The 15063-nt window shown below is 37.0% G+C and overlaps 1 protein-coding gene across 2 annotated transcripts; it reads left to right on the top strand.

Annotated features, from left to right (window-relative positions):
• The first annotated feature begins 5090 nt into the window (after window positions 1-5090).
• On the top strand, window positions 5091-14004 carry kera (keratocan). 2 transcript variants are annotated; one of them, XM_002937068.5, is made up of 3 exons: window positions 5091-5198; window positions 6591-7480; window positions 13016-14004. In XM_002937068.5, exons 1-3 carry the CDS (start codon window positions 5119-5121, stop codon window positions 13183-13185), a joined length of 1140 nt encoding a protein of 379 aa, XP_002937114.3. In that variant the 5' UTR covers window positions 5091-5118; the 3' UTR covers window positions 13186-14004. The 2 variants fall into 2 exon arrangements, with proteins under 2 accessions (XP_002937114.3, XP_031754768.1); XM_031898908.1 differs by lacking the exon at window positions 5091-5198 and adding an exon at window positions 5293-5450.
• The last annotated feature ends 1059 nt before the right edge of the window (window positions 14005-15063 follow it).

Raw genomic sequence — 15063 nt, 5'->3', positions numbered from 1 at the left:
ATGTGATGAGATGATCACACTTATGTGGGGTTAAGCTCATAACAATACTACCACACTATTGGTGGCCATTTTACCATTAGGCTGACTCAGGAGATGGTGCCTTGACAAGGGGTCGCCTTGAGCCAACCCACTGAACTCTCTTGTTACCGACCTTAATGAGACACCTGGAGACAGAGATGGGGTAAAATGGCCACAGTATTTATTCATATTTTATCAAGTAAATAGGACCTTGCCAGCCTAAACCAAGGCGATATTCTAAAGTCAGAATTCCATAAGAGATAGCTAATATGCTCTGCAGTTCCTTACTGAAGAATTGAATTTTACTTCCATATTTGCCATTTGAGATCAGTACTATGTCATTTTATCCCCATTAAGTATTAGACTGCCTCTAGCTACAGTAAGGACGGCCCCAAACTCTGCTACCAGCAGGAGCTGCATCACCAACCATGAGAGAAGTTCAGCAGCCCTGGATCTGCAGTGTCTCACTGATGTGCATTTATACTTTTCTACTGTGTAAGAAAACTGCTTTTTCTCCATATAAACATAGTTAAGTTGGGTTAAAAAAAAGAACCAAGAAATTCACTCCCTCTAAATGAACCTTAGTGCACATACAGTATATACACATACGTATACAGATCTATCTATACATTCACATATATAAACTATTTATACAGATCTTTATATTAACTGTAGATCTTAAAATCAAATTTATCTTGGATATTATGCTTGTTCAAGACATCATTCAAGCCACTTCAGAGAAACAACCCCAACTGATCTTATACATTAATTCTTCCATTCCTCTTACTAGTCTAATTATACCTCTCTGTACTCTTCCCAGCTCATTGAGATCTTTCTTTCTTTTTTCAAAAAACTTGGGCCCAAAACGACATTACATTCTCATAGTGAGTCCTTACCAGGCATTTATAGAGTCAAAGATATGTTTTCATTCCTTAATGCCCTTTTTTTATGAAATTACTTTATTTACTGGAGTAGTGATGCTGTTATCCACAAAATCTCCCAAATTCTTCTCATTTAAGAGGCTTTTAGCACAATTGCATTTGGTGTGACATTCATGTTGTTTCTGTGCAAATGTGTAATATTGCATGTATCATTATTCAACCCCTGTTGGCAGTTTGCTGACCCAGTTAACTTGCATGCCTTAAAAGTACGTTTTGCCTTATCAACCCTAATGATAACTTTTCTTTTAAATTGTGTTTTTTCTTGCTTAGATTTAAATATATTCTGTAATTCTTCTGTATTTAACCTTGGAAAAAGTAATTTCTAGTTCATATGTTGCAGGGATTCCTTCATACTATATAAGTTTGCATGTGTGAAGTTATTCCCTTAGACAGTTGAGCAATGCAGTCTCAAAAGAGCCCATGTTTTAATCGCTATCCTTAATCCTTATGGGTTACTACCCAGGTGCAAATTTGGTAAGTGTTTATAAATGAGTCCCAGATGTTTTTATAGTTAAAATTGCCCATAGTTAGAACTTGACCTAGTTGTAAAGGTCTTTCCATTTGCAATAGCAACTGGACCCCATTCCTCATCAAACTGGTGTTCAACTAAAAACTTAACACACAGGCGCTCCACACACTACTCCTTTATAATTTACTTAATGCATGGCTTAAGTTCCCATTTTAGAAAAAGACAAACTCCTCCACCTTTTTCAATTCCTTTGTACTAAAATTGTACCAGATCTCAGTAATAAATAAGAAAATAATGAATATATATGAAAATAAGGACTTCAAAAATCATTATGTCATGGTCAGCAAAGTGGAAAAAGCCGAAATAAATCACTAAGTTTATTTACCCTTTATGAACTTTTTTTTCCTGCATCACATTAATTGTACCATAGGCATTAAGATTTGGATTAGTAGCATATAAAGTAGAAGGGTAGAACTTCCATCACTAGGAGGTATTTAAAAAAAAAAGTCCACCGGTGCAAAAAAAGGAAAATTATCACAGCCCTTTTCCATGATAATGATTGAAATTACAAAAAAAAAAAGTGGTACCTCATGTTATGGTAATTTACCTGTGTGTATGTAGGAAGGATCAGATAATAGAATGGTTTGTTCTTGAACGAGTAGGGGGAAGCACACCTGTACCAAATAAACCCTATGGGGATATTAAGTGGCAAAATAGATTTGTACTAGAAATATTGATACCTTTTAATATAGGAAGCCCTGAAGCTATAAACGCAGGGGCTGCATGACAAGGGATCCGAATGACCAGCAGCTAAATTATACTGGTTTATGTTTAAAGATTGGCAGAATCAGATGCAGCTGTGATTGGGTGAGAAGCAATAAGCAATAAGGAGGGGGAAAGCTGGGCTGGGGGTGGAGAAGGATAGGGATGTGATGTCACAAGAGAAGCAGTTCACTTCCTATCTTCTGGACAGGTAGAAACATACCACCCACCCTCCCCTCTTTTTTGCATATTTTAAAAAAAATTGCAGGATATTCTCTTCTTTATGCAATGTTCTCTTCTCTCCTTTGACTGCACGGTGGGTTGATTGATACAGACGTTACTACTGCTTGTGCTAGGTGACAGACTGCTTGGATTTCCTATCATCGAGGCACTGCAGATTCTGAACTTCTCTCATGGTGGGAGATGCAGCTCCTGCTGGTAGCAGAGTTTGGGGCCGTCCTGTCTGTAGGTAGAGGTGGCCTAATACTCAGTGGTGGATATAATGACATAGTGCTGATCTCAAGTCTTCAGTAAGGAGCAGCAGAGCATAGTAGCAATCTCTTATGGAATTCTGGCTTTGAATATTTCCTTGGGGTGAGACAAGGTCCTATTTATTTGATAAAATGTGAATAAATGCTGTGGCCTCTTTTTACCCATTTCTGGCTCCTGGTGTTTCATTAAGTAACAATGGGTTCAGAGGGATGGTTGAAAGCAAAGGGCAATTGAGGCGTCCCCTTGTCAGTCAGCCTGATAAACAGATTATACAAAAATCTTAAAATTATAAAAATGTAATTAATACAATTCTGCACTATTTGTGAAATACTTAAGTAATTATTCATTATCCCACTCTCAGCAATCTGTCTCTATTCATGCAGGAGCATGTGTCTAGACAATTTTCAGTTAGAGTTACAGAGTAATTCCAAAAGCATCTCTTCAAATATTCGAAACCTTTCCTATAGGGGTATTAAATTGGATCACTAAAACAATCAGCGAAACACATTTCTGTCCACTGTTCTAGTTTATTTGGCAAGCCATTGATTAAATCAATGGATTTAATGCTTTATATGCTTTGTTTGACACTGTCTGTCTGGAAAACTGCTCTAGATCTTTCCACTTATGATATCACCACATACACAGGAAGTTGACAGCATGGAAACCACTTAAATAGTCACATATGAGAAAATATGATATATTGGTTGATCTGCTCCAAAGGGAATACAGCTATTAAAAGTGTATATAAACCTTTCCTGAAGCTCCCCCAATTGGCTCCACCTACAATACCAAAATCCAAAATGTGTATTACTCTAGATTGTAAGCTCTACAGGGCAGGGACCTCCACCCTCTTGTGTCTTTGACGCCTAACTTATTGCAACTGTATCTTGTATTTATTTGAATTTATTTATTTATTTGTATTTATTGCTATACTGTGTATTTATCTTAATAACCCCATGTTTGTATTAATCTATTCCACATTATAGTGCTGTGTACATAAGTAGCACTTTCTAAATAAAGATATACGTAATATGTTTAAGATTGCTGTGAGTAGTAGTGCAGCAATGGAAACAGCAGCCCTCCAAATGGTTGTGCATGCCATCTACATTTTGCACCATGAAATAAAGTTTTACATTTTGCTTTGTTGCTGGGCATGCTTCCCATTTTGAGCTGCATTTGCAAACTGTCAGACTGTGAAAGCTTCAAGTACCCACATTCCAAGTGAAACATTTTGGCAAAAGGTTCAGAAATTATCTGATTATTGACCGGCATGTCAATTTGAATTATATTAATCTTTTCTTGTAAAGTTTTTAATAAAAACATAGCAGGCACCATTTTACCTTAGCAGCCCCCACCCTCTCTTATTAGGGGTTGAGATATGGTCATCGGGCTGGATTCTCTGCACTAATGGCAAGGTCGAAGGTTAGGTGGAAGGTTAGTGGTTGCAGCTATAAGCCAATGTTGGGGGGGTCTATGAAGACTGGCCTTATGATTTTGACAGGTTTGCTAAAGTCCCCACAAGAGCAACCTTCAGCGGCTAGTAGGGGGAGCCAGATTTTTGATATTTATATTAACTATGTATTGATAATCATATAACTAGGTTATATCAAAGTAAATTTGTTGTTAATAAATTGGCTGCAGCCTTTTCAATCCAACATGGTGTCTGCTTGAATATGTTGGTAGTGATGGGTGGTTTTGTCAGGCAAAGGGGCCTCAACATTGACATTACCCTTGTCATGCATTCTGCCTGTCACAGCTCATATGTGGTGGTTTTCAACCAGACAAAGTACACTTTATCTTTTTTAGGCCAAAATGTGCCCTCTGTGCACAGTGACAGCTAGCTTTCATTAACGGCAATTACCATACTGTACCTCATATACAAGGGGCAGAAGCTGAATGAGCATGTTGTTCTCCAGTGGAGAAATGCCTTGTGTGACAGGGATCTAACAATTTTACTGGAAACTTTTCAGTAGTTTTTGTTCCTAATTATAATACTGTGCATGAAATTGTAGGCACATTAGTTTGCTGTTAAAAAAAATATTTTAACTATTTTCATACTTTATCCTGGTACAAAATGGAGCATAGAAATAGAAGCCACAAAGATGCTCTCTATCAAAAATAGACAAGGTATTTTCATACATGAGCTGTTTTTTTAATTCTCATTACATTTTTATATTGTAATATTATCACAAAATACAAGTTTTTTATTCACTGTGATTTTATTCATAATTAAAAAAAAGTTTGTTTTACACAATGCTTAATTTTTACAGTGGCATTCTGTGAAAGTTGAATGCAGGCTGCCCTGGAGCAAACTTATAAGAATACCAGAAAAAATGCTTCTGTTTTGATGGGTTAGGTACTGAGGTGTCTTAAGTTGTTTTATGGGTTAAAAGTTGAAGTCACTGGTGCATATATATCAGACAGGCAGCATTCACTATGTTAGGCATTCTGCTTCAGTCAAACTCTAGTCTGACCAGTGACCAACACTTAAGAACAGAAGATCCAATGAAACAGAGGTAAGACTTAATCTAAAGCATCAGCTCAATAGAAACAAAGGCTGCTGGTTATTATTATTATTAAACACAGTAACACTAGAATAGGTTGTTGGGTTTCTGAGAGAGCACATTTGCTGTAATAGGCAGTTAAACCTCAAAGGGATAGGATCAAAACAATCTGCTGGCAGCCAAGAGTTTCCACTTTAAGGTGAATTCATACAGGCATCAGAAACTATATTGTAAGAAAGCAGTTCTGCATCCAACAGTTGCAAGGTAAAATAATGCTTCTTTTCTACTGCTTTTGGTACTGAATGGGCTTTCTCTAACATAGATATACTTTGTATATTTTCTGTGTATTTTGTATTTCTCAGAATGTGCTTCTCTTTTTGGCTGGAGTCCAATTGCTGGGAAACAATGTAAGGTTGTTATTCCCTTTTATACAGTGTAGTGTAAGAGTTATCCTTAGTACCGTATTAATGTGCCAATTAACTATAATTATAAGTAAAGTTAATTGCTGAACTGTTGAGTTTAAACTTAATGTTAAAGTTATAGTCAGTTATATATAACTAGTTTATAGTCAGCTTGCAACAAATGGCAAAGTAATCTTCTCTATTTAGTAACGTGTACTAGATATATGTTTTTCTCTATACATCACACACATCACACATATACACTGCTCACACCCATATACAGACATTGTAAGTGTGAATACAAAAATAATGTTATTGTTAAAATGTATTTTTAATGTACTGCCAACTATTAAATTAAGTATCTATACAACTATTGTATGTTCTATAAGTGTATCTTATTTAGGGTAATTCTGCATAACAAATAGAAGAGAAAAAATAAACAATCATTTTTTATCAATAAAGGCTCCTTTGCTAGCTACCAGGTTTCAGATGAGAGAATATATTCTAATAAATAGTTAAAAATATTGTTTTACTTAAAACAGTGCAATAGCTGGAGGGAATGGATTGCTCAAGCAAAATTATCTTAGTTTGTGGACCATGCTCATGGAACAGCTGTTTAAATGTTCTTTGATCCCTTATGTCTGAGTACACAATATTAATAGGAAATTTTATCCAGATGACTACCCCCCACACCTCCTTTAGAGAATTAGAAGCCATAAGCATGAATACATTTGACAACTGTTACCTGATTTGAACAAAGACATCTCTATTTTCTGTACTCCCTTTGGCTTTATGCAACTACCCACACAGAGAGTTCAGTGAAGAAAATTCAGAACAACCCATTCCACTTCTCTCAGTTTTCCTTAATGACATCACTTAGATTCCACATTCGAGCAAAAAAGAGAATCTTTTAGTGAGGCTGCAAATTATGTTTAAAGTTTATATGAGTTATATATTCAATTACTTTACATTTCATTAAAAGACAATATTATCTTTCTTTAAGGTCACCAATGGATGCACAATATTGCAGACCTCTGTTTCTCCTAGTGATCATTTTTTCCTTTACTCACTCTGTGACGCAAGCCTATGATTACACGGACCTTGGAACCTACCCCTTATTTTCCATCGACTGTCCCAAAGAATGCGTATGCCCGTCTAGTTTTCCACATGCTATATATTGTGACAACAAAGGCCTAAAAGAAGTACCACACATACCATCAAGAACCTGGTATTTATATTTACATAATAATCTGATAGAATCCCTCAAAGAAGAATCCTTTGCTAATGCTACTGAAATTAAGTGGATTAATTTAAGTAGAAACAAGTTAAGCAACAAAAACATCAGTAAAAGTCTGCTGAAAAGTTTAAAAAGCTTGCTCTATTTATATTTAGATGACAATGACCTAGAAGAAGTACCAGCACCACTGCCAGAAAGTATAGAACAAATTCGATTGGCAAGGAATAAAATCTCAAAGGTTCCAGAAGGTGTGTTCAGTAAATTAGGGAATTTGACTTTATTAGACTTACATCACAATAAGCTCACAGATAGTTCCTTTCAAGCAGATGTGTTTAATGGCCTAAAGAGTCTTATGCAACTCAACTTGGCTAAGAACTCCCTCAAGAAAATGCCACCAGGCCTTCCTCTAAACACTGTTCAATTGTATTTAGATAATAACAACATTGAAGAAATCCCAAAGAACTACTTTAATAACATACCAAGAATAACTTTTATTCGGTTAAACTACAACAAGTTATCAGATACAGGTGTACCAGTCAACGTATTTAATGTCACATCTTTATTAGACTTGCAATTATCTTACAATGAGCTGACAGCTGTGCCCATTGTCAATGGCCATTTGGAGCGTCTTCACCTTGATCACAACAAGATAAAAAGTAAGTTTCTCTATAACTGAAGATATAGATTTCAAAATATGTCTGCTGTGCTTATTACATACAAAACAGAGGGACATAGTAGTGGTAGTAAGGTTTATATAGTTGAAGCACCATAAAAAAAGCATTTGTGGGATAGGTCATTTCTATGTATCTGTCACTAAAGCTTTTGAAGAATTTTGGCTCCAGCAGCCAAAAATATTGTTCTGCAAGGCTACAATTTTATTGTTTTGTTACTTTTTATTATTTCTTTCCTATTCATGTTCAAGTCTCTCAATCAAGGCACTGCCCGGTTGCTAGGGTAAATTGGACCCTAGCAACCAGGTAGCTGCTGAAAAGTAAAACTGGAATTCCAAAACATTGTACAGATGGGGTGTACTGTTTCTGCAATGTTTGAAAAGTGATTGTTCCTTCTTATAGGTCAAGCTAATCAAATCCCTTGGTTCTTTAAGGTCCCAACAGGGGCTGGCAGGCATCACAAGTGTGCAATTTCACATGACCAGATCACCATGTTTCTTTCCCAAAGTGCAGCATTTTGTCTCACAATTCCAATGTAATTATGCTCATGAGGTGGCGTAATATCTGCTGAAATTGCGTCTGATACACTAAAATATGCTCAAGTGTGTGTGCTTCAATTTGAATCGAATCAATTGTGCTGAAAATATTTGATCAACATGTTGTAGTTCCTGGTGCTTGTTATCAAAATCATGTCTGTGCCCAGTTCTTAAGGTGCAAATACACTGAGCTAATTGATGCTGGCCGCTGTGGAAACTCTGAAGACCTAGAACCCCAGTTGCAAGTGCTTCTTGAACAAGCACTAAAAGGTGTGATTTTGCATCCCTTAGTGCTCATTAAGGATGACCAAAAATGTTTAATGCAACCAATACCAATTCTGATTGGATGATCCTTTTGCATCACAAGCACTGCAGTCATGCATAATTTGTGGTTCTAAAAGTCTCCTAATATCAGATTTATTTTGTAAGAGAAGGTTGTTTAACTCTTGATGTTGATTTGTTTATTGTAAAATGCTGGTATATATCCACCAAAATTTTATGCACAGCGTTATGCTTCTGATATGATTTCTTTTTGAAGAATTATAAATGGTAAAAGCACTTTAGTTGTCTTAGCCTAAAATCGGTCAGACTATTGTTACAGCATAACAAGCTACTCACTGCCTCCATTAAAGGAGATATAAACCCTACAAACTGTGTATTTTATATACTGAACTGACTGCATCAGCCTAGTTGTTCAGCATCCTTATAATAGTAATAACCCTGACCCAGAAGCTGGCCCTTTTACATTTTGTTAGGCTATTTTGTGAGTGTCAGTGACACTGCACATGCTCAGTATGTTTGGGCAGCTGCTGACATGCTAGGCTTAGGGATCATGGGAATTCATTATCAGAAAATGAAGCTCATCTGTGATAGAAGTTGATGTTACTGGGTTGATTACTCAAAACTTGCACTGGTTTCTGAGCTACCATGTAATGAAAAGTTGAAATAATTATTAATCAGTCTTATATCATGACATTTACAGGTATATTTTATATACAGTATATTGTAAGTCAGGCTCTAAGCTCTGTAACTGACAGCAGCACAGAGCATAAGCAGTGAATCAGCAGAAAAGAAGGAGCTACTGAGGGCATATTCAGAGATTATTCACAGATATTCCCTGCTAAAGGGCTGTAGTTGCCTTGGGCAACTACTTCTTTATTTAGGCTTTAGTTCTCCTTAAATAACTTTTTACATATCATTTTTTGTATTGTATTAGAAATATGATTTGTTTATATATATATAGACTTCCTTTGTATCAGCTCACCCAGAATGTATATTTTTGAGACTGAAAACTTAATGGAGTCACTGAAACAGCAGCTCAGAACAGCACATTGACTGATAATTATGGTTAATACAGATAATTATGTCAGATTTATATTGCGCGATAAAACATAAAATGATTGTCACCCAATGTAATCAGATACTGCTTTGGTTAGAAATTCTGCAGGGATGGGTGTTATAATGTTAGCAACTGAACTGTAACAAGCAGATGATTGCAGGCAAGTCTACTATCCATCATTGCCAATGTCCAATTATGTATTCTGACGTATGGGTGCGTGGGAGCTTCATCATGAGATGGTGATAACTTACCTGTTTCTTTGTTAGCACTGAAGGCAAAGAGGCAGTCTGAATTAAGGATGCTAACATCACAAAGCCGGTTCTCGGATCTACCATAGTTATTGTAAGGATCTGGCCACATGGGGCGTATTCACTGCAGTTTCACACAAAAATCGGCTCCATGTACTTGAACCCCGGCAGATGCAATGGCTCAGGATGCAGACACATCAATAAGCTTTTTGAAGCATAGGGGTGGATTCTTGCCCTGTGTTTGTGTGCAGGCTAATAATTTGCCCCGTGTGGCAGGATTCTAACAATTTCAACATGGTTTAACTTTGAAGAAAGCTCCCTAAATGACCCTGGACTATATTTATTCTTGGTATAAATGAAGAAGGTATAAATGTATTTTCTTAGAAACAATCAAGTGTATAATACTTGAAACTTTTTTTAATATAATATAAATTTACTTATACACAATAATTTCTTCTTGTTTTAAACATCTGCAGTTCTTTTTTAATCTGCAGTTGAAATAAGATTACTTTTTGATTTTTGGGATTCAACTATTTCATCTATAACTTTTTTTATAATGTACACATACACAGTACACATTGTTATTTTCATTAACTCTAACTCTGGTTAGCCATTTACAGTTAAAAAATGGTAGAGAACTTGCTCACAAATAGAGAAGAGAATACTTCCATAGTCAGCCAGTGCATGGAGGATGGGTGAGAGAAACATCAATCACTACATACAGGATGTTTGTGTTCTCAGGGTGTCCATGGTTATAACTTCTCTTGGTTTTTCCAGCAATGTAGGTTAGTTACATCACTTTGTAATACTGTACCTTAAAGTGCCCTGCAAAAACCAAAGGAGATACATTTGAAAAAGCATCATGTTTTAAGACCATTTCTGCAGGCAATTTTTTTTAACAAGGATACATTTTAAAAAGGATTTACATCCTTGGACAAGTCTGTAACAAGCCCATCTGCATCCCTCAGGGAAGTAGATAGAAATATTCGATAATCAAGCCTAGCTTTTGACAGATACTAGAAATGTAAAATATGGAGGGGTTGCTTATGTTCAGTTTGTAAGCTATATATTATGTCTAAAGCATGCTGGAGGTAAACTATATATCTTTAAAATTGTTTCTTTCAGAAGAAATCCTTTTTTACAGCTGTTGGTAGAAGAACTGAACAGCTGCAACCCCCTTTTGCATTATAACTATAAGGAACTGCAGTTATAAAACACTGATGGGAGGGCCTGCATTTTCAATGTGCTACTTCAGCCCATAATAAAATTGTATTTGGCGCTGTGAAGCTAAAGCTTCAGAATGATATTGATTTCAATATAAATACAAACCAATATACTGAATTTAATAGGCATGCGTGTTAGAATAACATGACATAAATCATCGTACAGGAAACTGTGTGCACACGCATATGCAAAGTCTATCAGTTTTCTACGTATCCCCCCCCTAAAACAGTGATAATGAGATATGTTGTACTTAACATTAAAATAAATCAAGAGAGGTGCAATTTTTGTTATTTGAACATGTTAAATCACATAGTACCCATGGGATAAAAAGCTATTTGCCACTATACTCAGAATTATTCTGGGTCATTTTGCCACCTGAAATGGCAGTTCCAGGCCCCTTTATGTTGTCTCATTTCCAGTTTTCATGCAGAAGATTATTTGCCAGACCCAGCAGACAGTGGTGCCCCTAGGAAAGTGCATGTTTCTGCCATCTTGTAAGACTGGCATCCCACCTCAAGTCTCACTATTGCAAGGAGTAAATATAAATATCTTTATTTTTCTAACTATGACATACAGTAGGTGCATGGACTATGAAATAGGTGAAAAATTGAGACAGTTTAGGGTACGACGCATTGAGCAAAGAAGCCCTGTACTTATACCTGTACTTATGCATGGTGTAAAGGACAGGGCTCCCTTGTCAGCGCTGTTTCACTTGGATGACATACAGCCGAAAAGCATGCAAATACCTATGTCCTGCCTGTTACATATTTGGATAAGCTGTGTTAAGTTTTATAAGGTTAATGGCCTTTAGAAGATGTCACAATGTTTCAGCCTGTTAACAGTCTGTATGCATTGCTGTGATCACGGCCTATGTGCCGTACCTGTACCCAGATGCACCTAATTCTATAAATGGTACCAGATATCTCCAGTATCCGGTACAAACTTGGAGCTTGATTGTGCTACACTGTAAATCTAGCAAAGAAAGCTGGATTGTTGTTTTCAAGGGTAAAGTAAGGGCATTGTGTGTCGGCACAATTATTTTATAGTCTAAAGTTTCCATGATGTGGAAAGTACACAAGTGCATCATGCTGTTTTGTTCACTAACTACACAGTGGAGTATTCCTAGGAAATTGCTGTTTATGGTTAGTAATATGGTGAATTATTAGCTAAAATGCCCTCCAAGGCACTGTAGTGGATATGGTCATAAGATTAAAACCCCTTTTCTAGTATTATCATATCCACTGATTCTTACCTTTTATTACTATGCACTTGTTTTATTGTTTTGAATTCATTTGCATGAAAAAGCAGAAGTTGTCTACATGTGCTGTGTTTATTACCTTGTAAATATTTGTTATATGATGTTTCGATGTCATTGGGCAAAATAATGGTTGTAGTGGAATTTATCTGGGTGTAGTATTAGTAAGTATATAGATCTTGTAAAAATCAAAGCAAGTCTTTAGCAAGAGAAGTGTGAGATCCCAGTGTGAGAGGTTTTGTAGCAGAACAAAAGAAGGACAAGGCTACTGTCCATTCAGGAGGGATCAGGTGGTATGTACCCCAGTGATTATCATTGGCCCAAGTATAGGGGCAAAAAATATTCTCTTTGAAGAGTTTTGATACTCCACCAAAAACAAACTTGTTTAAATTCATTGCTGGCTCATTTTCCTGGTTGCAAAATAAAAAGGCAATGCTTAAAGACTACTGGAAACATAAGTGCGGGAAGAATGTATTCTTGCTAGGGTCTGCAATGGTTAAGACCTCTGATGTTAGCCATGTTCTAATATAAAGCAGCTATTATAAGCCAACTAAAACCATGAGGGAAACATTGAAAAATTATTTAGTATAGGGCTTTTTGAGTGCAAATAAATGCAAGAAAACTGTATGCAGCAACTTTTAAGAAATGGGAAAAAGAATTTGCTTTGGGGAAACATTTTTACTAGAATTAGCACAGGAAACTAAATCTCAGTCATTCATAAATGTTCCCAGTTGTATTCCAGTATGTTCTAATTCTAAGACTCAAAAGCAGATGGAAATGGGTGTGCTTCCTACTATTTTCTTATAGGAAAAACATGAGCATTCCATTTTTATCATGGCCTGCATGCATACTTTCCAATTTATAAGGTGTGAATTTTGTGAAAAATATTTTTAATAACGACCTTTTTGTGTTTTACAGACATAAATGGAAATATTCTTTGTCCTGAAGTTGTGAAAGAAGAATTTGACCCACACTTCCCTCATGGACCCCGTCTCCGTTACCTGCGCCTGGATGGGAATGAAGTTCAGCCACCTATCCCACTAGATCTAATGATATGTTTTCGGCTTCTTCAAACAGTTGTTATTTAGAAATCTCTGGTACTGCAAGTTTTGCTGGAATGAAACTTGCAAAAACACTTACTAGATTATCATTATGATTTTTTTTTTTAAACAAGGGAATTTAGGCTGTGGTTTTTATTGTTCCATTTGCTATTAATGTGGAAGGCAAAGGGCAAAGTGCAAAAAATGGGTGCTACCTGACTTTTTTTGCCCTTTGCATCCTTCTTTAACTCTAGTTATATTGCCTGCATTGGCCAGTGCTGTATTTATGAGGGTTAGACAGGGGGTGACAGATCATAAGGACAGGGCAGACCTGAGCCAGCAGACACTTGCACCTTGTGCTGAATTTATTTATCTGTTGTGGAGTACAGAGGGCAGCCAGGCCTCAAACAGAAGTGTCCTCTACCAGAGTGTGCCCCTTACTGCTCTTGCACTTCTGGCCAGGGTCTTGGTAAATGACTAGTCTCAAATCCATGATGATGCAACATGTCACTTTTTCTCATTTATTGCTGCATCTATTGTATGTGTGTCCTTATTAAGACCAGTGCAATTCCTTTTTGTATCCACAGATTTGCATTGCATCATTTTTAAATCTAGAAGTAAAATGGTAAAACATACATATTGTATTGATATTTGTTATTTGTTAGATTTTGTAAGGTGTACAAGGATACAACCTCAAGGGACTACATGTTATGAGCCAGAGAAACGAGGTTATAACATGTTACATTAATTAAATTAACCACTGACTAATGCTCATGTATCCATTTGATATTTGTTTTTATATAGTATAATATACACAGATGTCAACTTTGGAACTGGAAACAATAAAATCTGATTTTAAAAAAATTGAAAAAATAAAAAAAGGATTGACAGTGTCATTTATAGATATACTGGCTGTGCATACAGTTCATGCATAAGCATTTGTTATGTCATATTTGGTGGAATGAACAATTGAGAGCAATGGCTATATTTACCTTATACATATAGTTAAAACTAACTACCGTATATATACTCGAATATAAGCCGAGTTTTTGAGCACTAAAAATGTGCTCAAAAAGTAACCCTCAGCTTATACTCGAGTATGATATTTTGTGCTGACTGTGCCGATCCCCCAGACGGACTTGTGTCCGTGCACCTGCGCTCTCCCTATGTCAGCTTCCCAGAACCGCCATCCTGCTACTTGTGCGCTCTTCTCCAGTGCTCATCTCCGGTGCGCTCTTCTGCTCTGCTTGGCGCCGCAGTCGCGCCAGTGACGTCACACACCCCCTTCAGTTACTCATGGCCTGATCTTACAAGGTCTAAGATCAGGCCATGAGTAACTGAAGGGGGCGCGTGATGTCACTGGCGCGACTGCGGCGCCAAGCAGAGCAGAAGAGCGCACCGGAGATGAGCACACTGTAGAAGAGCACTGGAGAAGAGCGCACAAGTAGCAGGATGGCGGTTCTGGGAAGCTGACATAGGGAGAGCGCAGGTGCACTGACACAAGTCCGTCTCATTCCCTTCCTATCCTTTCCTTTCTGGTCCTGGTCTGTGTTGCAAATGAGCAGTATTGATCTGCAGATTGGTACATTGCCCCCTTAGTTCCCACAATCATTGCATCTTATTAGTTTCTCTATTTATATATCTTATGTGCATATTTCTGGGAAGCTGGCATAGGCAGAGAGCGGGACTGAGGGAACTTTAAGTCGCTTGGCAGTAGCTGAAGGGCAACCAATTGGGGAAAAAGATCTAAAAGCGTTATGTGCAAAATTGGTAAGTTGCCATTTTAATCCCACAATGCAACCTTTTTTACTGACAACTGCTCCTTTTCTGCACCTGCCACAAGTCACAACAAAAGCTGATATGAACAAGTCATACTGGAGTACAGGCCCAATGTTTGCCCTGCCATACAAGTCATTATGGATGTTA

The sequence above is a fragment of the Xenopus tropicalis genome, chromosome 3, assembly GCF_000004195.4.
Source record: "Xenopus tropicalis strain Nigerian chromosome 3, UCB_Xtro_10.0, whole genome shotgun sequence".
NCBI classification, from domain to species: domain Eukaryota; kingdom Metazoa; phylum Chordata; class Amphibia; order Anura; family Pipidae; genus Xenopus; species Xenopus tropicalis.
Note: the sequence above shows the minus strand (reverse complement) of the source record. Positions and strands in the feature narration are given on the sequence as shown.

What these genes read in the sequence shown, in the direction of transcription:
- kera (XM_002937068.5), top strand. Translation starts at nt 5,119, where the DNA reads ATGTTAGGCATTCTGCTTCAGTCAAACTCTAGTCTGACCAGTGACCAA. An exon ending in GAAGATCCAATGAAACAGAG is followed by an intron (nt 5,199 to 6,590) that starts GTAAGACTTAAT and finishes TCTTTCTTTAAG; the next exon opens with GTCACCAATGGATGCACAAT. An exon ending in TGATCACAACAAGATAAAAA is followed by an intron (nt 7,481 to 13,015) that starts GTAAGTTTCTCT and finishes TGTGTTTTACAG; the next exon opens with ACATAAATGGAAATATTCTT.